Source organism: Colletotrichum fioriniae (assembly GCF_027942845.1).
Source record: "Colletotrichum fioriniae strain IMI 355084 chromosome Unknown scaffold_5, whole genome shotgun sequence".
NCBI classification, from domain to species: domain Eukaryota; kingdom Fungi; phylum Ascomycota; class Sordariomycetes; order Glomerellales; family Glomerellaceae; genus Colletotrichum; species Colletotrichum fioriniae.
In genome coordinates, this window is record NW_027076841.1 from 1,910,545 (window position 1) to 1,934,415 (window position 23,871).

The following is a 23,871-nucleotide window of genomic DNA, read 5'->3' on the forward strand; positions in this document are numbered from 1 at the left end:
CGATGTGCGCTCGTTCTTCTTGGCTGCTACGAAGACTTGGATCCCCGGCTTGCAGCTAGGTGAGAGAGCTTGCACGATGATATTTTGCAGTCATGCTGCTTAGCTACTGCATATAGTTTTACGAAGATATATCTAATGATTAAATGGTTCGAAGCAAGACCAATGTTGACGGAAATATTCCTGAGATGGAGGGAATAAGCGTCTATTCCGGCGTATGCATGACTTCAAAGCCGTTTAGATGTCTACGTCTACCGGATTCGCCAATGCGTTGCGGCATAGCCCATTGAAACTCTCCTCCGCACCACTCATACGTGCTCATCTATCCCCAGGGGACGTAGGGTGAGGTCAGCCGCTCCCCAGAACCGAAGAGGTGCCCATAGATACTCGCGTCCTCATCCTAACGGCCCTCACTCTTCCCGTGTCAACTGCCCCTCGATAGATCCCACGATACGTCAACTCTCCGAGGTACTTCGGGAAGACCCGCGGTTGGCACATAGTTCCCCATTGCGCTATAAAAGAAGGCCGACAAGAAAGCAAATGCTGAAATACAAGAACTGGTACAAAACCCGACTGAATTTTCACAAAAAAAATGTCGATTTGAAAATCACAACTTTGCGCTCTCGGCGACTTCGCCAATCTTGAGCTTGCCGCCGTACTTCTCGAGAACCTTTTCGTTGTGGTACTTCCAAAACACCTTCGTCGCGTTCTTGCCGGCGAAGCGCTTGAGGATCTTTTCGCCGCCGGGGTGCTCTGATTGGAAGGCTGGAATAGGCGTGTTAGCATACGGAGTAGATCATGGGTGATGGTGAGGAAGCGTGTGTTGGTGGTGAGAGTGAGAGGGTGAGAGAGAGAGAGAGAGAGAGAGAGAGAGAGAGAGAGAGAGAGAGAGAGAGAGGCGCAGAGTGAGATGCAGTTTTGGCGTAAATTTGGGAGGCCAACTGGGGTAATGATGAGGATGCGTGAATGGTCGCCGTACCTGTGATGTCGTAGACGCCGTTCTCGACAATGAGCCACATGTCCTTGTCGGTCTTGTGCTGGGCGACCTCTTGGGTGGTGAACGTCTTGGACATTTTGGCGGTGTTTAGAAGGGTTGCGTGAGGGGTTCGGTAGATTGCGTTATTGTAAGCCGAAGTGTTGACAGGCTACTGATAGTTACTGATAGTATTACAGGTGTAGGTTGTGAGATAGATGCCTGGCGAGATTTGGTGTGAGGTTGATGAGGGTGGAAGTAAGTTGACGTGAGGAAAGCGACGGAAATGGGGGAAGCACGGGGTTGGCGTTGGCGTTGGCGTTTGTTCGGTGTCGTCGCAGCGGCAATGCACCACACGCTGAACTGCACTCACCGGTCCGAGTACGTGCGGTGCTGGCGCGCGTGGTTGTGTGGTCGTCTCACTTGTCGAGTCAAACTTACCTCGGCTCATCTAGGCGCGAACAACGGGGCGACGTCATTCGATTCGTCCGCTGCTGATTGGGGGTTGGTGGGCGACTCCGCCGGCACTAAGGCTCTAAGGGTGAGAGGAGCACGGGAGTAAACCTGGAGTAGCAAAATGCGGGAGCAAATCACGAGACTCGCATTTCTCATCGGCACTGCGACCAAAGATCCGAGGCTCCGCTGGACTTTGTCCCACATCCTTGAATAGCAATGTTTGTAGTGCTGTACACTACTTTTGGGTGTGTGTGCTACCTTTGATTTTCTAGACCTTTTTTTCTTTTTTGATTACTCCCCGGCTGTCAAGGATACCCGGGGTAATGCTGGGGGTGATCAGGCACGTGGGATTATAGGAACAATGCCGAGGGCAAAGAAATAGCCTTGCTGATCACACCAAGTAGGGACCATGGTACGGAGATCTCTTCTCTCTTACTACATGCGCATATCTATAAAGATTATGAGCGGCGTTGTTAGTACAGTGTGTAGGGGAGTTCTCGGACAAGAGAAGCGAGAAAGAGAAGCAAATCCACGGGAGCAGCGTGCCATGATCGACCCCGTCCAAAACCCAGCGCCATAAACACCTAGCTAGCTATGCAAATGCGCTCGCACGCCCATGAGGGTGGGAGCTACTCTAAAATTGTACAATCATGCTTCCTTTATCCAGTGCCCGTCTAAACATGTTGGCGAACCCAGCGGTTCCCTTGCAATCGCTTGCCTCGTACTTTTCAATAGCCTTGGGCATCCACTTTCGATAATCCTCAATTCGATGTTCATTCTATTGATGAGCTGTTAGTAATGGCCAAAAGCAGGAGAGGAAAAAGCTTGCGGCCCTAAAAAAAAAGTAGAACAAGCCAAACAAAAGAAAACATACCGAAGGATGCGTGCTCATAAACTCTGGAATCTCCTCGGCTTGCCCCTGCTTAGCCGCCATATCCATACGCTGCCAAAACGCAATGGCCTCGCGCGGGTCGTAACACGCCTCCGCCATGAGCATCAGCCCAATATAGTCCGCCTCACTCTCCTGCTTTCTCCCCATCGGCCGCGCAAACATGAGATCCATGAATCCGGTGCCCAGGTACTGCACAAGTGCCATGACCGGCGGGAACATGCCCGAGAGTATCACCATGCTGCCGAGAAAGATGTTGGGCCCGATGGACTGCGTCCAGCGCTCGCCGACGTGCTGCGCGAGGTTGTGCGCAATCTCGTGGCCCAGCACCGCTGCCAGCCCGTCCTCGTTGCGCGTCAGGCGCAGGATGCCGCTGTGCACAAACACTTTGCCGCCAGGGAGCACAAAGGCGTTGAGTGTGGTCGGGTCGTCAATCACTCGCACCTCCCAGTCCTGGTCCTCGAGCCCGGAGACGGGGATGAGCCGGCGCATGACGCGCTGCACCATCAGCACGCGCGGGTCCCACGAGGGGAGAAACCGGCCACCCTGGGATTCGACGTCGTAGATGACCCGCTTGACCTGCTGGGCCGACAGCGTCTCGACCGAGGCCTCGGAGTAGCAGTTGAAGCGCCTGCGGCCCGAGACGGGGACGGTCTGGGTGTTAAAGTATACGAAAGCGATGCCCGCGAGGACGGCCACGACGGCGGTACCGGCGAAGCCACGGGACTTGAAGAAGCGCCCGATGTCGTCGACCGTCATGAGAGGCTTAGCGGTCCGGATGTTGTATTCTCGGATGACTTCGCGGTGGGCGGGGTTGCGGGGGTCGTAGCCGCCGGGCCCCCTCCCCGCGGCCGGCCGCCGGATCGTCTGGGAGAAGAGTCGAGGGTATTGTTGCTGTATCCGCGCATTATTTCGTATTATCGGGAAAGGAGGGACTCGGGCTTGCTGTCGTGGGGTGGGGAGAGAAAGGCCGGCGAGTTGACGGGGCGCGGCGCGGAGGGCGGGCGGCCGCAGGAGAGCGCGGAGGGTGAACATGGCTGCGGGCGCAAGGGCTCGCGCCGGAGACGCGGTCTAGGCAGGAGGGTATGCGCTTCTTTCGTTGCCTCGGCGCAAGAGCCTTTGCGCAATTGAGGAGCGGGTGCAGCTGTTGCGAGCGGGAATTGAGCGTGGGATTGTGCGATGTGAAGAGCTTCATTAATGCTGTCACCATTTCGGAGTTCTTCCATGGAAAGAGCTGACGACGGCGATAACGATAAGAAGTGTGGCGTTGAATAATCCACCTTCACCAGCCACAGCAGGGTCAAGTCTTCAAGGTACTTTACCTACCTACGTCGTCCACAAGGATAACGATCCCGTCAACTTTTGGCTTTTGGTGTTGTAAGCATACAGCCATCTTGCGCCATGAGAGATCCAAGCCTCAGGTGTAGCTTTATCTCATGTTTTCATACATCATCGGCGCCCTGAAATCTCTGTGGATGCCATACTCCGTCAACACCCGTCTCAAGCTAGCATCCAGATTCCTTAGTGGAGATGACGACTTGTAAACCACGACTGATTTGGTTCTTGGGTCTGGACTTACACGTGGCTGGCTGCTTCTTATCCACGGGTAGTTATCGTGAGGATCACTCTATTTGCTGACCTACCAGAATGGGTCTTTCATCCGCTCCTTGTGATCAATCATCCCCGGTACCCTGCTAGGGTCAGTACCTCAGACCGTCAGCTTATGGGGGTGACAATTCCCTCACGCTTGGGAAGATTTAATGAATGAAATATTCTGAAGATGGTTGATTTCTAGAGTTCAGTATCAGTCTGGTTCCTTGTCTGTTCAAAACCTTAGATCAGTTTTTTGTCTCTTGCCTCGTATCCTCCCATAGATCTCATATTCCAAAGATCTCTAAACACTTAGCAACCCCGTAATCTCCAACAATGGGCTCCATCTCACTCCCAGATCTCTCCCACCTTTTCCCCTTCCGCCCTGCCCACCCTCACGATCCCCCTCCACCGCAAAGATCGTCTCAGCCCTCTCCCTCCACCGTCACTATGAAGGCGGCTTCTACGCAGAGACAGACCGCGCCCCGACCTCGATCCCCTCCCCGTTCCCAGCAACGCCCGCCTCAGCCTCGGACGAGGCAGCACCATCGACCAACGACCCAGACTGCCCTCCACCGACGACCGAGCAGCAGAGGCGCGCCCTCTCGTCCGCGATATTTTACTACCTCACCCCGTCCTCGCCCATAGGCCACTTCCACCGCAACCGTTCGCGCATAACGCACTCCCTGCACCGCGGCCGCGGCCGCTACGTCGTTCTCCGCCCGGACGGCGTGATCGAGAGTTTTGTCGTGGGTGGTAATGTCGCTGCGGGCGAGAGGTTGCAGTGGACTGTCGAGGGAGGCGATTACAAGGCCAGCTTCGTATTGCCAGACGAGGATGAGGGCGCGTCGTCGTCGTCGTCGTCGAGTGAGGGATTGCTGATTACCGAGGTTGCCGTGCCGGGGTGGGAGCCTTGTGATCAGAACTTTTTGACGCGGAAGAAGCTGGTTGAGTTGGTGGGTGAGGGAAAGGCGCAGGGGCTGGAGTGGCTGATCAAGAAAGAGTAAAGAAAGACCTTGAAAGGTAGGAAAAGGAATGAATAAGATGCCGAGAGCTCGGAGAGCTCGGAAAGGATTGGAAGAACAAGTAAGGTGGTATCTTTTTGTGCTATGCAGTATTTTTCTTCTAGAGTCACGATCGTATAGGCCTATGTGCGCCGCTTAAACCGTTGAATCGCATTACCTCTATATTTACTCGCTCATCTGTATGCTCATGGATTTTCTAGCGAGTTATGTTGGGCTTTTGTCGCACGCGTTCTGGTGTTTCTCGTTTGAAGCACAGCCTAGTCGAAATCGCCATCTGACAGGTTTGTCGTGGAAATCAGAAGGAAAAAGAATTGGGGGGGAAATGATGAAGACTCCGGCTTCGCCATATATAAAGAAACCCCCGTCTATTAGAGAGTTCGTTAGATCATGTAATTCGTTTCAGTCGGCCATTTCCTTGTTCTCCAGCGGACTTTGGGCAGGAATTGCTTCATCCGGGTATGGTTTGCGACCCCATACAACCCAGACGTGTTGATAAGCGTGTATTTGCATATTGGATATGTCTTTGCGGACATCGACCAGAGATACCTATGCCACACACTGCATGTCAGAAAAACAAAATCGAGTATCGAAAAATTCCTGTCGAGTAAGACTTACTTGCACCTCTTCCTGCTGTCTTTCCAACACTTGTGTAAAGAGTGCCATGCTGAAGCCGCTGAGACCATCTAGAAAATTTTGCTCCCACAGCCTCCCGACATGCTTGTGCCTGGGGTGCTTGGCCCACCCGTTGATCGGGATCTTGAAAACGCGCTGGTGGACATCCACAAAGCCCACCTCCTCATACCACTCTCGCAGCATGTGTGCTCTAGACAAGGGGCGCGCGATCATCTCACTGGCGAGGTTCATGTCGTCTACCCAGCGAGATAAAGGTGAGTCGGGGGCGAGTGTGTTGTCATCGCTCGTCGCCTCTAGGTTGAAATCTTGGGACTCTAGCCAGCCGCCTGGGCGGAGAGAGTCAAAGGCCTGCCGTATGACTTCGTTTTTGAAATCGCCAAATGACCCGAGCAGAACGCGGGTGTGAACGTAGTCGAAGGGTTCTTCCCATTGCCACGATTGTGCGCTGCCAGCAGAATGTCAGAACGGTGTGTACAGGAACAAAACTACTGTCGGGTGAAAAGTCACGAAACTCACGCGTCTTCAATGTAAAAGTGAACATTTGGTGGAACCGCGTTACTTTGGATCGGTGACAGGTCGATACCGACTATCTTGGCTTCCGGGTATACATCTCCCATATCCATGGCCCAGGCCCCCGTCCCTGTGCCGACGTCGAGAATCCGTTTGGGACTCCCTTCGACGGCGATCGGGGCGAAATGCAACCTGCCGCTGAACAATTCTGTGAGTGCAAGCGATTGAAGGTCTAAACGCTCCTGCTCTGCAGGGTCGTTAGGGAAGACATAGGCTGTATGAAGTGTGAGCTTCCCGAATAAGAGCCGGGAAAAAGGGGGAAAGCTATCAAATACTTACAGCCTGCTCGATATGCATGATACGTCCTGCCGAAATGTCTGGGAAAACACTCGACGTCGTCGGGTAGTGATTCAGTCTCCCTGCACGAACGTTGTTAGTCGATGTAGATGAGGCTAAAGTAGTTCCATGTGGCAGGCATTACCCCTCATGAGGATCGGGCTGCGGAGTTTGTTAGTGACATCGGACGAACGATAGGTAATTAGACCTGGTTTTTAAAAGATAAAATAAGGGGTCCAAGTCAAAACGTACGTCAACTTCGATATGGCTGTCGTGCAGGGATGACTTGTCGGGAATTGCCTCAAATGTGAACTCGAAACCATGAAGACGACCATCAGCGACACCTGGGGGGAGAAAGGACATGACTGTGGTCTGCGACATGAACAAGGTGACACAAGACGAGGTGCGAAGCTCGAAGCTCGAATAGCGGGCTACGCTGGATACTTTAGCAGCGGCGCTATTCACCCGTCTACCGGAGCTTTTTTATTATGAGCTAACGTTGACGGATTCGGAACGATGGGCTGTTCGATTCCGGTTGAGCGCCAGCCTCATGGAAGACTCGATGGAACGAGTGGATGCGATTGTGTCGGCTTCTCGCGATCGATCGTCGTCGAGATGATTGGAACAAAGGAAGAAAGACGCTTCTGGCGTTGTTCCTGTAACGCTTTGGTGGAATATGTGCACGTATTTTCGGGAAGTTGAAGTGTTTCTGGTGCTGCTGGTGATGATGATGATGCACTCGCCACCCTCCTCGCGGCTATCAAGACAATTGTGAACCTCTTTTTGTATAGGAGCGGGGGATGCAGTTGGGCATGGAAGACGGACGGCGAAGAATCGAACGACCGAGTAGATAACGAGCAAACCGGAGCTGAGAAGGTTCGCAAGAGTAGTGGCAAATGAGGACGAGCACCAGACCAGATCCCGATGGAAAACAAAGTTTGAATTATTGAGCTCAAGGTTGAGGATGTTGAGGTAGTTGGAGGGCGGGAGGGGGGAAGTGTATGAGCTTTGTGTGTGAGTGAGTGTGAGTGATTGAGTGAGTGAGTGGGTGGATGAGAGTTGGATGAGGTGGGTGTCAGAATCTCAGAGTGAGCGCGATGGACCCAGACAGCTGGGTCGGCCTTGGTCGGTCTGAATCCGCGAGGGCGGGAAAGGCGGGAACGAAAACACGGGGAGACCCAGACACCCAGACTTGCCAGACCCAACGGGTTGGAACTTGGGACTTGGGTTGGTCGTGGTTGTTTGTTCGACTGAGTCCCTCCATTCGGATCATTGCTGCGTCGTCTGACTGACACGATAGGTACCCACGAACCCGGGGACCCTGGACCCTGGGACCTGGGATTTCTGGTTCGGCGGCCCCCCCTCCCTTCGCCTCCCATCCTGCTAATTGTTTTAGTCTCTACCTTACTCCGGACCTTAGTTACGGATATTCGTTGGAGCACATGGGCGAGCAAGCTTCCCGGGCCACTCACTGGCCAAGTAACCTGCGTGGGATTGACAGAAAAGAACCCCCTTTTAGATGTGTTTAACTTTGGGACCTGGCGCTTTCTTCCCCGATTTGCTACCGGATGTCGGGACGTTCTCTTGGAGGAGGAGCAGCAGGGGTGGAGAATGGAAGACGGCGAGTGGCCTTTTTATCGGCCGATAAAGGGGAAAGGGGAGGGGGACACCGAATCGCCGGGACTGGGTACTAATTACTATCAAGAACTATCTTTCTTATTATCTCTCTCGAACCTTTGCTGACATTGCTTTTTTTTTTTTTTTTTCTCCGTTGTAATTTCTGGTGCAATTCTTTTCTAGGTCCTTCTACCTAGTGGTGTGGACTGCTGCATGAGGAGGGGTAAAAAGCAATGGATATGCACAACGTTTTCAGAAAGTCACAACCAACGAAGTTTTTATCTGGCTCAGCCATATGCAAACGGCTGCAGAAAAGGAAAACGGGGTGCCACAGCTGCGGGAGAAAACGAAAAGAAACAGAAACGGATCGTGGTTCAAGAAGGAAAACAAGCCAGAAGTTCCCTAATCGACTATCTAACCGAGCCATTGTTACCTCGCTCGTCACCAACCGGAGGGATTCAGAAACAAAAAGAGACAAAGAGATGCCAATGTGACATCTGACACGAGGGTGAGAGAGAGAGGAGGGGGGTGGGAAGAAAAGCTCCCATGTGGCTCGGAACCGACAACCTAGATATCACTGTTCAACACCACCACCAGGCCGTCCCCTCCTAGGATCACGACTTTTATGCAGCTATGCGGACCACCACATGCGGTGGGGAGCTGCACAAGCCAGTTAGTTGGCAGCGGGCCAAAAAAAAAAAAAAAAAAAAAAAAGGAGTTCATGGAATGACAGAACGTGATTTGCTTATGGCAAGTGAGTAGAAGTGAAGTCGCATCCTCTCACGCACGCTTCGTACCTAAGACGAGAGAGAATAATCACTCCGTCTCTTCTTCTGGCTCATTTAGTGAAGCCTCTCACTTCATCCAAAGGCTACTTCTCATAGTAATTAGGTATCCGCAGCACTCACAAACCAACGTTGGAACCGTCCGAAAGACGGTGTGACGGACGGGTCCATGGATAGGAAAGGCCCAGTCTAGGCAAATGCAGCAGGGCGTGATGTGCATGCGCACTGCACCAACAACAACTAAACAAGCCAACCTGCACGGTTTCTGACCCGCCCCTCGGGATCTGAATGGGCGGACAGGTTTGGCACTAGTTTTACTGTGCCGCACAGAAAACGCCCAGAGCTTAGAGGTCAGAATGCTGTCCCCGGTTCTCGGGCCCTGTTCCCAGCTTTTTTTTTTTTTTTTTTTTTTTTTTTTTTGCTGTCCATCGTTGAGTCGAGGCGTTCCTTCGTTGGAGGAAGAAGGAGGAAGAGACATGGATGTATGAGATAAGTGACAGTGTGAGTTTTGAGTGTGTAAACCAACCACTTTACCCAACCATAGCCCAAGGCAGATTGTCTGCCCCTCCCATCTGACACACATTTCCCTTTAGCTATCTTTCGTAGTTTCGTTTGAACCCAAGACATAAGAATTCCTCCTCCCGGGAAAGACACAAGCTTGCCCGTCCCAGAGAGCTGGTTTGTCGTGTCGTGTCGTGAGTGAGCATATACGTCCGTGTCTGTGTCTGTGTGCCCTGCCTGCACTGCATGGCTGGAAGCTGATATGTCACAAATTTGTTCCTCTTGCCAAGGTTACAGTTACACAACACAAATTGGGCCTTTTTTCTGTATTACCCTGTCGGCACTCAGCAGCTTCGCTTCATCACGCACGCAACGCAATTTTTCCCCTTCGACCGTATTTGTCGAGATGCATCGAGGTCGATGTCCATTCGCTTCCCGCCAGACCCAGCTTTTCGCGAGGCGAGGTGGGTTGAAGTTGTAGTGAGGGGGATGGACGATCATGGGAGTCACCGAGGCCCGGACACAAGTGCCCGGCAAACATTCCGTTTCTGTGCTTCACATCAGTTTCCATGTGATGCTCGCTATGGCATGGCCCATTCCATTACAAATTCAATCGGGCGTTGGAGAAAGATCCAGATCAGGTTCCAGTACGGAAACTTTCGTGATCGTTGATTGGCATTCCAGTGGTGGAATTATGCTTTCGATATCCGGTCACGTTCGTCTATGTACCGCTGCTGGTGCTGTTGTCCGTCTTCAACTCTCAAGACTGCTCGAGACTCGCCAATTTCCGCTGCCGATCAGACGTACGGAGAGCTTGAATAAGAAACCCTGTCCAACCATATCCAACCATGTCCAACCCTATCAAATCCCATGGATATGCCCGAGTCACCAACCTGTTGGTTCCAACAGTAGTAAACCACCCGCCCGTATATAATAAGAGCTGCGGTAAACTCCGCTGCTCGCCAGAGGGATGGCGTTCGTCTGCTCGAGTCCCAGGATACCGGAACCACGGGCGCCATGACAGAACGAGAACCTGGGCAAGAACCCCCCCCACCATACCTGACCCTGCGTGTAATGGGGGTGACTGTCACGAAATCTCCCAGGTTCGTTTTGATGATTCCTTTTGCCAAGTCACCCCTCCGGCAGGCAAAGACTTGATCAGCGTACGTAGGTAACATGTACCTTCCGCTCTAGGCATCTCACCCTTCCCCGAAGTTCCCACATCCAGCCAGGCATTAGGTGGGAGCCGGAGCACGTTTGCGCCGAGACGCTATGCGTCTATTGCATGCCGAGAACCGCGTAAGCTTGGAGCGTCGGTCGATTGTCGATCCTGGTGCAAAGATCCTCTGTGCTTTTGTTTTTTTTTTCTAATCGTCAGATTTCGGTCATGTTCACAGTTGTCTTGAGCAACGAAGTCCTGTTGTGATGTTTGAGTTGTGGAAGAAAATGCCCTGTATAATCTTCCGTTCGGTGACTGTCAACGGACCTGGGACCGCAAGTAGAGGTCATTGCGATACCCCAGACTTAGATCCAGTGGTGATGCTTCTTGGAGTCCAAGAACTCGCGGGTGCCCGTCGAAGATACAGGCTTTTCCTTCTTCTCCTCAAAGGCACTCGGCAGGAACAACAAGACCGCATGAGGCATGTAGAAGAAGAAAGACAGACGTGAGCGAACACACCATCGATGATTTCCCTGCGAATAGGCACTTCACCCAGCTGCCAGACTCGACAGATGTCAAGTGAAGCGTAAGTACTCTTGCGGACCCCAGCCGAGGATCTGGCAATATTCAGGGTTGCCTAGGTCAAGAATTCCTCGTCGTGAGGTTTGACTCAGGATCCAGAGTGCTCTTTCTCCGTTTCCCTTCATGTCGCCGGGCTCGCGGCCGAAAATCTGAAGTGTGTTCGCGTCATCCGACTTTGGATCGAACGGCGATAGTCATTGGAACCCGAATTCGTATAGGCACTGTCGAATTCTCCGGGGGAATCCTACCAGCTTCTCTTCTTCTCATCAGAGGAGTTTCCCCTAGCCATATGGCCAAACTCAGCGATGAGTCGCGCGAGCGCAAAGGGAAGATCCAGACGAAAAAGAAAACTTCAACGCCCTTGCTTTTCGACGTCGCCATGGTCGGCATACGTAATATCCCACCCAAAAATCACGCGGTACATCTCTCAATGACCTCTCTTCTTCGCCTTCTCAACCCGCACAATAAACTCCTCAAAGCTCACCGCGTCAGCACTCTTCCGGCCAACATCATTATCATCAACGCGCACAACCCGGCTCCAGGCCCTGGTAAGAGCCCGCCAGTAACACACCTCGGCCGCGGGACTCAGATACCCCCGACCAGAGAATAATGCCCGCTGCCGTCTCGCAATCCCTTGCGACACATCCGTGTGCTCCTCCAACCAGCGGACCGTCGCCTCCAGGTCCGACCAGTCCGGCTTGACAAAGACCATGTTGGCGTCCTCTGGGCGGAGCGTCATCGGCCACTGCTCGAGTGTTCTCGGTAAAGGTTGACGTTGATTTTGTCCGTCTCGGGGCTTGGCTTGGGAAGCAGTCTCAGACTCTGGCTTGCCTTGAAGTAGGGTGCTCGAGTACACCGGCTCGACCAGATGCGTCGTATGCTGCATCCACTCCAACGGCGGACTCAACACCACGCTCTCGCAGAGCTGATGAAACTGCAGCCTTCCGGAGTACGACACGCCCCCGGTGTGGATGATGTACTTGTACCTGCAAAAATCCTCAATCGCCAGCGCGTTCGTCGCGTTCTCCCCGTTGTTCGTCCACTCGAGCGCCTGCACGTCGGCCCATCCCGCGTTCTTTGTAAGTTGGATGAGATCCTGTCGGGATCGCGGGTTCGCGCTCGCGCCGTTGTTGAACCACGATGTGCCGCGCCACACGGCCCGGGCGTCCTTCTTTTCGAACGGTAGGCTGGCTTCGATCTCGGTGATGGCAGTGGCTGCGTGGGGGAGGGAGCGGATGAAGGGCTGGGTCCATGCCCAGAAGGAGAAGTGGGGGATGGGGAAGATGTGTCTTGACGACGACGACGACGATGATGGTGGGGGCGACGAGGAGGAGGAGGAGGAGGAGGAAGTCCACGCCGGACGGCTATGGGACCAGGTGTGTTTGATGGGTGTGTCTTGGATGTAAAGGTTGAAGTAGGTGTCTGGTAGAGGGGTTGGCGAGGTGAGGATGGCGCGGTGCAACTGGTGGAGGGCGGCACTTTGTCGCTGGGTCTTTGTGTTAGATTCTGCGAATTCATGGATCTTTGAATCTTCTTCTGCTGGAGGTGGAAGTATAGCATTGAGGTGGACTCACCTCGATCCATTGATCTGACATGTCTACAGGTCTCGGCGCCTGCAGTATCAGTATCCTATTGTCCTTGATCTGCCCCAGCAGCGAGACGGAAGCATCGCCGAGTCCAAGCTGGAAATCTCCCTCTGCCGCGGCGAGGTCAATCTCCTTCGTCAGGCCAGGAAACGTCGCCTGGCATTGTTCCTCGTTCAGATGGAGGTTTTCAAAGTCAGATGCCGATTTCGCCGGAAGGCCAGTCTTCTGTTTCCAGTCAAAGGACACCGCCGTGGACGAATATCCTGTCAGGGGATTCCAGAGCCTACCTTGTGGGTAGAAGAGAACGTAAGTGACGAGGACGAGAGTGGCTGCCACGAAGACTGGCCCAAATCGCCGCGCGGCCTTTCTTTGGCGCATGGTTCTTTTTGTTCTTTAGCTTCCCTCCCGGATCGACGGACTAGAACACCATCTTTAAGTATTGTTGCGATGTAAAGGATGGAGAATGTAAGTTGAAACTGAAGTAAGGTGGTCCCAAGTCTGTATTTCAGATGGCTTGACCGGCCACTTGAAAGCGAGGAGTCCCCTGCTTTTTACTTGCGACACTGCCGGGGAGCGGGGTCTCCCGCGAAAGAGAGTTTTGCAGCAAATAGACGAACCCCGAGTGTTTAAAAAAATGCAGTTCACTGTCGCTTTATCGGAGACTCGAGCGCCATCCTATGAGGTAGAACCAAAGAGCTACCATGCCAAGAATCATTGGGTGTATGGGACGGGGCCGGATATTCGGCATGTAAAGCGATTCGAAGGGCATACCTCGAAGTTATCTGGACTTGTGCCGCGACAATAGAAAGGATCAGCAGAGACTTCCGTACGAGGAAATCAGGAACCTTCGGAGCCGAAGTTCAATCATGACCTGATTTATCCCCGCCAAGCCGTCAGGAAATCTGTGGTAGAAGGTCGGGTGGCAGGTCCCCTTCTCCCTCAAAGGATATGCCTTGAAGAGAAGGAGTGTTGTGTTCGGGCGGGGGATCTCGACGCCAATTGGCCTGAAGGTCACTTTCCCCAAATACGTGCTCGTCCTAGTCCACCAATCATCTTACATATTAATATTGACCCGTTGCAACGTGCCCCGGATTTCCGCTAGACTGCCGCTTTCCCGGCGGAACCGAAAACTCATGGGAATAACCACCGAGAGGAAGCGTCTTGGGATCAAACGCTTGTGGTGGCGGAGACATTTTTCTGGAGACCCGCGCTGATAGTAGGCTTGACCAGGTATGTCGCAGATAAACAGGAACTTAGAATAGAAGACTGGTAATGGCTGCCGTGGTTGACGAAAGGAGTAAAGGGGGTCGTCGCCTGGAAAAATACGTAGCACCGACAGATCGAAGCAGCCCTGCCTTGAATATCGCCGACAAAGCTATGAGGTAAGTGAGTTGAGATTATGGCACCCAACCCCGTGCCGTGCGCTGGCAACCACGCAATAGCCGGCGACTAGCGGAAGCTACGGCGCATTCTCCACTTTTGCCGGAGCAGTCTACGGCGTCTTCCCCGTCGATCCAACGGACGACATGCCCCGGCTCCGACTCGGCGTCGCCTCTAGAGATACTTCGAAGTTCTGTTCCAGAGGAAGCGTCTTAAGGCCCATGTGCTCTATGTAGTTTTATGGGAGTTCTTTTTGACCCTCACGGTCCTACATAGTCTAACGGCTGTTTGGTTGAAATAGCATCTATAGCACCATCGTAACGATGATGGCTCCGAACATCGAGTTCTTGCCTTGGTGTGACACAGGGCTTGCGTTGTTTGGCATCGTTTCGACAACGGCAAATAGCGTCTGAAGATTTGAACTTTGAACTAGCCCACAGACCACTGCAAAGTTCCGTGCCGAATTGTGCAGGGCTCGAGCCTCGACTTCAGCTTCGACATCGACTTCAACTTCAACTTCAATTCAACAGACGGGACGTTCTTGGCCTCAGTACATAATCATGCATCTAGGAGACTGGGGGCCACACTGGTAGAGTCGATGAAAGAACCACGTCATAATCAAACAAATGAATTACAATCGTCGTTGCTTTTTCGCAACAATACGTACAAATATCTTGCGCCTGCATAGAAAAGGATTCATGGTCCTTTGTGGCTTTTGTAAAGCAGCACAGCCAGCACCAAGACTCAACTCCAAAGAAAACCATTTCCATGCCGTGTTATTCACTGTTCCAGAAGCCGGGGACGCCCGTACCCTGGGTGTCATTGATAAACTAACGAAATAGCGGCCAAGCCGTACATCAAATCTAGTGCTTCATGCGAATTAAGAGCAAATGCCCTTTGGATATCGTTTGTACATCCAGCAATAGCTGGGGCCAATCTTCATGGCTTCAGTTCTTACAACAGGAAGGCACCGAACATAGTGAACATGGCGGCCAGACCAGCAACAGCCAAAGGAGCCTTCTCAATGGGGCTGCCGAAGGTCAAGCCAGGAGCAGCGTTGGAGGAGCCAGTGGCGGAAGCGCCGCCGGAAGCAGTGGCAGAAGCAACACCTCCGGTGGTCTCGCCGTCGGAAGCAGAGTCACCAGCGGTCTGGGAGCCATCGCCATCCAGACCGGGGCCAGTACCAGCACCAGCGGTCATGTACTGTGAATTATTAGCGGTCTACTCGTTTCAGGGGGAAAAAGGGAGGTGAATTACCTTCTCAGCAGCGGAGGGGATAGTAGGGATCTTAGTGGGGTCGACCATCCAGACGGAGTCAGAGGTAGGGCAAGCGACAGAGTGGGAGGTAGCGGCGGCACCACCATCACCAGTGGGAGCGGGGTACTTGGAGAGAGCGCTCTTGAAGTTGGCGTACTCGTCAAGCTCGGAGACGGTGCTGCCGCTGATCTCGACGATACCGTACTTGTTGGCCTCCTGAGAGTACTCGTACATGAGACCACCAGAGTAGACACCGGTCATCTCAGAGTTCATGAGAGCCTCCATCTCGTCGAAGGTACGGGTGTTGGTGTTGCAACCGTACTCAGACAGGCTGTATCATTGGTCAGCTTAGACGAAATAGAGAGTGGATGTTCATGTTGCTTACAAAATGGGAATACCGTAGTCGGTGAAGTTCTTAACCTTGACATCCCATCCAGACTGCTTGAAGCTGGAGCTGCACCAGGAGTAGTCGTTGAAGGCGAAGAAGTCGGAGCGGGCATCATCGCTACCGCAGTTGAAGTACTCGGCGGACTGCATACGGTTGTCGGCGACATCGGCGGCAGAGTAGCCGACGGGGACATGGCGGAGGCCGCGGGAGGCCATGTAGTTCTTGATGTCACGGGTGACAGCCTTGACGTAGGGGGCGGTCAAGGTGGTGTTGGCCTCATCGTGGATGACCTCGTTTCCGGAGAAGAAGGCGAGGGTGTTGTCGTACTGGGCGAACTCCTCGACGGTGGCGAAGACGCTCTGAAGGTAGACGGCGTTGTAAGAGGGGTGGGGGTCGGCACGGTTAATGGAGTACTTGGGGTTGTTGACATCGGCAACGAGGTAGATGCCAGCGTCGGCGAGCTTCTGCATGCACTCCTTGTGGTCCTTGGAGTTGTCGACGGAGTAGACACGGATGGTGTTCACACCGAGGTCCTTGAACTTGGGAATGTCACGACCGCAGATGGTGGTATCGGCCAGGGGGTCGACGTTCTCGGAAGAGCCACCGGGCTGGTAGTCGATACCACGGACGTAGAAGCGGGTGCCATCAGCGTAGAAAGCTATTCGAGGACATGTCAGTCAATTGGGTCAGAACGAGGCGATATTTGGTAATTCATACCGTTGCCGGAGGCCGAGACGGCGGGCAAGGAACGGGCCTTGATGGGGGCCTCGCGCTCAGTAGCAGTAGGCTTGGCCGAGACGACGGACAGGGCCGCAAGGGCGGAGAGGGCAGCGACAGACTTCATTGTGAAGATGTGTGTGAAGGAACCAAAGTGAAGTCCCAAAAACCCAAGGTGATGATCAGAAAGTGCCAAGCGATAGAATGTTCCGAAAGAGTGAGGAACAATTGGATGTGAGCTGCGAAAGGGGTGAAGTTTCGGAGTCCGAAAGGGTTGTTGATTAAAAGGGTTGGTCGGTTTAGTGAAAGGTAGATGAGGAAAAAAAAGAGTCAACCAAAGCGAGGGAGTTGACTGTGTGGATTTATTGAAGAGGAAAGGGAGGCGCACTCGAACCCGGGGAAACGGCAACGAGAGGTCGGATGAGGATTTGGGAGAGAATGACGAGAAGGAGAGAAAGAGAGAGGTCGGGCGGGAAGGAGGGAGGTGGATGATTAAAAAACGGCGTGATTGACGGTGGTGGTCTGCAGTACCTTAAGGTACGTAGCAGTGCTGGGGATCCGTACATTACCTGGCAGGCTGTTAGTGTCCAGCATGCGTACGCTACCTACCTATTATTCGCACGAGCGAGTAACCAAGAAGGAGGAGCAGGGCAAGCCGCAAAGTGGAATCCGTTCTTTGCAACCCACACCCCCCAGACTCTGGGAGGTGAAGGTCTCCACCGTGTGCCCTCGTTCCCAGTCTCCGAGTCTCCTCCCAGACTTTGCGGCCCTGGTCCAGATTTCCCTTGCCTTGCCCGCTTGCCAAGGAAAGGACCGACAGGAGTCGTGGACGGTGGACCGCGCCCGGGGAGGAAAGGAAGAGGAAAGGAAAGGGAAGGGAAGGGGGGATAGGAGCAGCAGCCGTTCATTCGCCTAGTGGATTCTAGTGTCTCCTGTGTCTGTCAGACAACCGCACCATCGTCCTTGACTGGCTGGATGGCAGCTGTTCTTTCCTGCTTGGACGTTTCTCCTGGGAAGACATTTGCGAATCCAATTCAGGGGACGGGAAGGCGTGGGTCTCCATTGATATGAACCTAAGAGGAAAGAGGGGTGTGGCTACAGATGGCGGGAAGGTGGGATGGAGCTAAATCGGGTTCCCGGCAAGCAAGAGCAAAACTCAATTGGTTGTTGGGCAGGCTCTCAGCTGGCGACTCTTCTTAAACCCACACCCCTTGTTGTTCAATTTGATCAGGTTGTGTATTGTAAACACGGGCAGAAAGGATTATTGGTGATGTAATTCTGTCAGGTCGTCCAGCGTCCGTCTCCGGGCGCGTTGCACCGGCGCGTCTGGGCACAGACTTTTTTTTTTTTTTGTCCACGTCGTCGACGACCATCGCCTTGCGGCTTGCCATGGCCCGTTTGGCTCTCTCACGCTCTATCCGTACACTACCAGAACCACACTGTGACTGAGGCAGCACATTTTGCTTTATCCCCCATTCGTCGCACCTTGGAAACAATTCCATTATTCCATCCCCATTGCTTCAAGTCGCCTGGTCGAACCCGCTGAAACGCAACAAAAACGACGATCGACTTTGGAACCAACCGTTTTCAAGGCACCGAGACGCTACGAACCAGTAGCACCGCCCATCAGCATGCCTTGCAATGCCGCTGAGCCGCTTGGCCGGTCTCCCAGTGCCAGTCACCAGTCTCACTCAGCAATTCGTACCTGATGTGTTTTTTCTTTCTTTCCGGTTTGGCTCGTATCCAAAAACTCTTGTTGAGTAGGTATCTGTGCCTTAAATCGCCACAGCCATAAACACGCCTCCAGACGAAAAGAGAACACGAATTTCCCCACACACCATCGAGGCACCATTACTTTTCACTGCTGCCGGCTTGCCACTACTACACAGTAGAGATTTCAACTCCAAGAAGCAGGGCATCATGCATCCATCTGACGGCAGTCACGATAACAAGAGCCCACCGACCAAAATCCAACCTTCAAGGAGGTACTTGGCTACGGTACTCGCTCAATTCCATGTGCTCATGGCCTCGAGCCTGTCCGTCTCACGGTCTCACCCACCCTCCACCCCTTTTTTTGCATGCCGACAGAGACATTACGACCCAGCCGCCAGTCAGAAAGTGGAGATCAATCCCCATTCTTTGCCCCAGTCAAAAACGACATTCCATGCACTGCCACAGCGATCAATGAAGGCAAGGAGGGCCCCTGCCAGTCCCTGTCTTCCGATTCCGCGTCCTCTCGTCACCACCACCACCACCACCACCACAACCCACTGGCACCACACCTGCACACCAACTGCAGTCCGCAACTAGTTTTCGACCTTCTATCCAGTTTCCTCCACTTCGGCCACCGAGAAAATCCTCAAACATCTCGTTCAATTGGCCAAGACCGGCCTCCCACGCGCGAGAAATGGTCCCAAGAAAGCTCCAAGAGAAAGACCATGCAGCTAAGAAACGGCCATAACAAGACTCACTTCGCTTCGCCGGCGATCTAAAGAATGCCGCGCCGCGAAGTCCACGTCAACACTGCCACCGCCCACCGAGACCCAACCTCCACCCCGGCCCGGTCTGGTCTCATTCTCAGGTCTACCGCAACTCTGCTGCCGTCTGATGCCGAATAGATTGAACTTTGAAGAGTAGGCGCAAAACGCTACGAATACACCAATTTGCTCGAGTCCAATCTGAACGCAGTATGGTCTATCTATACGGATATCGATCCATTCATCAGCACCCGTATGTTTTCGTACGGAAAAGTCTCCATTCGGACTACGACCTACGACCACCCCACGAGTCCATGCACTGATGCAGACGAGAGATTATTATCCGATCGATGCTCATATTTCGAGTCCAACGTCGTTGGTTCCACCACGTCAGTCCCGCCCATTTCAATGTGCCCAGTTTCAGACCAACCTCGACGTGCCACCGATTAGATTGAAATCTTTGCCTGGGTCTTTGCCTGTCCGTTGTTACCAGAAAAAGAACAAATCTCGCGGCCAATCAATCCAGGACTAGATACAAATAAACAGAATCTCTCTCTGTTTCTCTCTCTTCGGTCCGTCTGCCCACTTCCCCCGGACATGACGCAGGCCACTTATCGAAGTTGAAAAGATGGCCGGCCGTCTCTTTTCAAATGAAACGGCGTGTGATCAGCTGCCACCATTTCGTCGCCTCATCCGTCTTCCCTGCCTGCTTGGAACTTTGGCAGCAAACCCTGACCGACTTTGCCCTACAGCCTGCAGGCATACAACGTCCAAGCTGCCAAAAGTTTGCAGTCGCAGGAAACCAGATGCAGCCCTTGGGCACAAGAAATTGCATTCTCGATTCATCCCAAATTACCCCCCTTCACCCCTCCATCTTCTGCACGCAACACCCATTCTGTGTGACACCCTTCAGCGGGTTTATCAGGGGTTATCCGCCCTCGACTGTCATCTGATTGGTGCTTGGCCAGTGCTTGGCCCGTTCTTGGGACATGGACTCATGGGAGTCCTTTTCACCTTTGGCCTGACCTTGGCCTCGAACTGTTTGCTTTGCTTTTGCTTTTTGGGAGACTCCGAATCCATGCCAAGTTGCCAGACTTGGCTCTGTAGTCTACCCATACACTTCCAAGCGGCACAGAAGAAGTAAAATCTTTCAAGAGATTATGCTCTACAAAAGCGACGCTTGGCGGATTCTTGTGTAAAAACAATCTGCACTCTAGTCTCTTCTCTGATCTCTCAAGCCTCGACTCCTTCACCGCACATGACCAGGACACTTCCCTCTTCCTTCTTTATTCGACGGGACTCGTCATCCTCCAGGTCCCACCCCGCAAAAGGCCCGTGGGCTCTTGCATCGAGCTGGAATGGCATGCCCTGGCGGGTGCCCGCGTTACTGGCAGCGGGAGGGCCGGTTGGGATCTCCCCGATCCCCCCCCTTTCTTCCATTCCCTCCTGGCGCCTGCGGACTGCCTGCCGCTACAGCCTACAGGAGAGGTCCTCTGCTCGCTCCCCTTTTGCCTTTTGACCGCAAATGGAATGGGCCACGATCTCAATTCCTGGTAGGGGAGACGATGCCACCGAGTTCTTGCAGGGGGGAGGAGGTCGCCAGTGACGCCCAAGTTTAGGGATGTATTTTTTTTTTTTTTTGACACTTGGAGACACTGACAGGCAACTTTGACGCTTTGTTGAACACAGACATTTTCATGACTGTCAAACCTCACACGCGTATTCTCACAGTGTAACACCATGCGACCGATGAGGAGCGAAGAACGAGAATGCTTTGCTATTTTCAACTGCTTCAAAACCACCGGAATCGTGCCCCCTGATGCTCCAACTCGACCCCCGCCGACTTATATGTAGAAAGAAAAAAAAAATCAGAGCATTGAATGCATGCACCTTAACCTATGCTACTTCTTTCTCTTGATCTCCGCCACGCAGCAACATCGTCGAGCTTCGACTTCCGCCGCTCTCTCTGGCTCTGGTTCCGCTTCACCAGCCGGACGCTGGTCACATGTTCCGCGTGAAACATTGCCGCAAGATCCACTGCATGAGGCGGCTCTTGATGACCGTCTCTTCCTGCCTCAAACCCCCTTTGCTGCGTAACGTGCTTCTGCGGCACATGTGAAATGTCACGCAGCACAATGTCCTCCGCCGCCACCGCCGCGAGCGGCTCCAAGGTTCTGTAACTTCTTCGTCTCCGCGAACACGACTCCTAGACTGCCTGGACGTAGCTTGCAGGTACGCTCTTCGTCGCACCGCCCTTTTCGACCTCGGCCCAACCATCGCCCGGATCCTCCTTGATGAGGACGAATCTCTCGCCTTCCGTCATGCTGTGCTCTGCTTCGCTTTGCGCCGTGTAGTCGTATAACGCCTCCACGTACTTGAGCTTCTTCGCCCCCCGCTTCGGAGCGACCGCTGGCCCCTTCTTCTTCGGTCCTGCTGTTCCAATCGAGGAGCCAGAGTTAGAGTAGGTCGACTCGGGCCGTGCAGACGCTCCGGTGTTCTGCGCAACCATGGGCGATGGTGGTGCCCAGTCGACGTAGCTGGCCGGCACGATGCCTTCTTTGTATCCTGCGCGCACCTTGACCCAGCCGGTGCCATCTTAAAAAGGTTGTTAGCAGATAGAAGAGAAGCTGGCGAGGATAACAATATACCATCAGGCTCTAGCATTGTGACCTCCCGGCCTTCAATTACAGATACTTCACCGTCGCCACTAGCTTCAAAGGTGTAGAGCATCTTGCCCTTTTGCTGGTCTGGAGAGCCCGACCCGTTTGGCGCACTGCCAGGTAGTTCGCTAATATAGGCCGCTGGCGGCGGCGCCATGACCCTCTTACGGGCCGTTGTAGAGCTTACAGTCGACGCAGGAGCTGCTGGGCGGGGTGTAGATGGCTCAGGAGGAACCTCATCTATCGGCGATGTCGGGCCCCCAGTTATTGAACGACGTGCGCTATGCGCGTATCCTGAACTCAAGGAATTCATCGTGTTCGATCTCGTTAGGGTCGGCGAATCTGTTGCGACGGTAGGGGAGGACGCGGTCGGTTTCAACAGCGAGTTGGCAGCCTCCTGGCGTTCGGCCTTGAGCTTCTTTCGTTCCTCCTTCGTCTGCTCGCCAGGGCAGTCGGCTGGAACCTTCATCTCGCACTTGTTGTGACATGTGTAGCCACAGTCCCTGCAGTCAAAGCCTTTGGCTGATAGTCCCCAAATTCTTTCACCGCACAGGTCGCAATTCGTTGGAATCTTGAAGGTTTGCGCCTTGAAGTTGTGGTTCTTCGCTCCAAGCGTCACGTCGCCAACAGCTGAGGTAATGGTGGACGTCTCGACTTCAGCGGTCACTCTTCGCCTGTCGACGGCATGGAGGTCTTCCTGTAAAGCGAAGATTTGCGTGACCACAAGGACTTCATCCTTCTTCTCGGTGCCCTCTCGTATTCTTTGCTTTACACGCTTGATACCCTCAACCTCTCGTCTTTTCTTGTCAACCTCTCTGCGCAGGTCTCCGAGATGAGCTTTCGATTTACTGAGTACGTTACGGAGGTAGATTTTGGCGGATTCGTCTACAATCATCAAGTCGTCGTCATGCCATACGGGACTAGGCTCAAAGACCTTGTCTGGTGGCTCGTGGAATGCGCCGAGGTTGTGACGGATATACATCATAGAGTCGAGGTGAGGCTGGTTTCTGGAAATCTCGGTTGCTAGCTTTTGCATCAAACCGTTGCTACTTTCAAGCATAGCCGCTTCCAACTGGGATGCGACCGTCCATAGACCATTCAGCTTCATGGTACGGAACTCGGCCAAGTCCTGCAGACTGTCCATGACCTCGGGAACGTAGTCATGGTAATATCGCTCTTTTTGCTTGTTAGTGACATTGATTGCGATCAAGTATGTGTTCTTGACGTTATTCATGTCTAGAATCTGCTGCTGATAGGCGCTCTGCGCTTTGGCCTTGTCAAAGGACGATTCAGACTTTTTGCGCTTGCTTTCAACTTCCTGACAAGCAGCATCGTATTTGGCCTTTGTCTTGCGCAGGTCCGCGTATTGGGAGTCCCTTTCGTGTTCAAGTTTGCCGGCATAGTCGGCATGGCGCTTGCGCAGCTCTTCGAAACGGGTGCCGAGGAACTTGAGAGGTTCAGCCACTTGAGAGAGGAGGTTGTTGCCGTATCGATCGTGTTCGTCGGCTCGGGATTCGAGTGTAGTAAGCTGTGTAGACCAGGTAGTCAAGGAAGCGCTTTCGAGAGAACCTGGTGTCATGGCGGGGGTGTCGCCGACGCTGAGAGGCGCTGACTTCTTGTTCTTCTTTTCGAAGTACTTCTTGGCCAAGGCATTGAGCTTCGCAGCATATTCCTTTTCGATGGCACTCCTTTCGCGGTAGAATTGCTGTATTTCGTCGAGCCAGGATATGCCGTGAGCAACCCAAGCGTTGGCGGGCTTGAAGCCATCCTAAAGGACATGTCAGCATCTGGAGGGGCCAAGCCAAGCCGCGGGGGAAACTGCGCGCGGAATACGGACCTTGAGCTCAGCGCCGAAGGTCGGCGCAACATCTACGTCCGCCATTGTCCAGACTTATGCTGTTGAAACAGCATGCAAAGGTCGGGGATCCAACAGAGCAAGCTTGGACTGAGTGTGACGGCCAGAGGTGTTGTTGGGAGGAGGCGGAAGAGGTATTCGTGATGGAATCCTCCGAAGGAGCGAGAACGAGAAGAGGACAAACCGCCAACGGTGGGCTGCGGCCCGAGCAGGAGGTCGGCGGTGGGGGAGCAGTCGTATAAGGCTAACCCCGCCAAAACGGTTAAAACTGGGAGAAAACTGGGCAGAAAGAGTAGAAGAATGCTAGCAGGAGGCGCAGGCCGCCCGAATGATATGTACAGCGAATACCTGAGATAAAGGTGTATGCTTCACCTTGGTGACACGGGTGGGTAGAGGTTCGGCGAGACGATGATCTTCATCAGTGACAAAGGGACAGAAGAGGTCAGGCTGTATTGCGCTGCGCTGCTCTGCTCACACAACCAAACCTTGGAAGAATTT

At 53.4% G+C, this 23,871-nt stretch overlaps 7 protein-coding genes across 7 annotated transcripts; 1 reads left to right on the forward strand and 6 right to left on the reverse strand.

Moving 5' to 3' along the window:
* Positions 1–604: 604 nt before the first annotated feature.
* Positions 605–1,070, reverse strand: N0V96_005185 (uncharacterized protein; the record flags this gene model as incomplete). The annotated part of the gene is made up of 2 exons (XM_053191349.1): positions 605–762; positions 977–1,070. 2 exons carry the CDS (start codon positions 1,068–1,070, stop codon positions 605–607), a joined length of 252 nt encoding a protein of 83 aa, XP_053051332.1.
* Positions 1,071–2,060: 990 nt separating this feature from the next.
* Positions 2,061–3,350, reverse strand: OMA1 (metalloendopeptidase; the record flags this gene model as incomplete). Its single annotated transcript, XM_053191350.2, has 2 exons — positions 2,061–2,204; positions 2,301–3,350. The coding sequence occupies 2 exons, from the start codon at positions 3,348–3,350 to the stop codon at positions 2,061–2,063; spliced, it is 1,194 nt and encodes a 397-aa protein (XP_053051333.2).
* A 612-nt stretch (positions 3,351–3,962) lies between these two features.
* On the forward strand, positions 3,963–4,912 carry N0V96_005187 (uncharacterized protein; the record flags this gene model as incomplete). Its single annotated transcript, XM_065757325.1, has 2 exons — positions 3,963–3,966; positions 4,335–4,912. The coding sequence occupies 2 exons, from the start codon at positions 3,963–3,965 to the stop codon at positions 4,910–4,912; spliced, it is 582 nt and encodes a 193-aa protein (XP_065614094.1).
* A 183-nt stretch (positions 4,913–5,095) lies between these two features.
* On the reverse strand, positions 5,096–6,772 carry N0V96_005188 (uncharacterized protein; the record flags this gene model as incomplete). Its single annotated transcript, XM_065757326.1, has 6 exons — positions 5,096–5,107; positions 5,546–6,008; positions 6,080–6,149; positions 6,413–6,492; positions 6,555–6,571; positions 6,662–6,772. The coding sequence occupies 6 exons, from the start codon at positions 6,770–6,772 to the stop codon at positions 5,096–5,098; spliced, it is 753 nt and encodes a 250-aa protein (XP_065614095.1).
* Positions 6,773–11,480: 4,708 nt separating this feature from the next.
* N0V96_005189 (uncharacterized protein) lies at positions 11,481–13,017 on the reverse strand (the record flags this gene model as incomplete). Its single annotated transcript, XM_065757327.1, has 2 exons — positions 11,481–12,539; positions 12,628–13,017. The coding sequence occupies 2 exons, from the start codon at positions 13,015–13,017 to the stop codon at positions 11,481–11,483; spliced, it is 1,449 nt and encodes a 482-aa protein (XP_065614096.1).
* Positions 13,018–14,973: 1,956 nt separating this feature from the next.
* On the reverse strand, positions 14,974–16,508 carry GAS5 (1,3-beta-glucanosyltransferase; the record flags this gene model as incomplete). The annotated part of the gene is made up of 4 exons (XM_053191354.1): positions 14,974–15,222; positions 15,277–15,607; positions 15,662–16,322; positions 16,382–16,508. 4 exons carry the CDS (start codon positions 16,506–16,508, stop codon positions 14,974–14,976), a joined length of 1,368 nt encoding a protein of 455 aa, XP_053051337.1.
* A 4,556-nt stretch (positions 16,509–21,064) lies between these two features.
* On the reverse strand, positions 21,065–23,400 carry bzz1 (the record flags this gene model as incomplete). Its single annotated transcript, XM_053191355.1, has 3 exons — positions 21,065–21,453; positions 21,507–23,286; positions 23,356–23,400. 3 exons carry the CDS (start codon positions 23,398–23,400, stop codon positions 21,065–21,067), a joined length of 2,214 nt encoding a protein of 737 aa, XP_053051338.1.
* Positions 23,401–23,871: the final 471 nt, after the last annotated feature.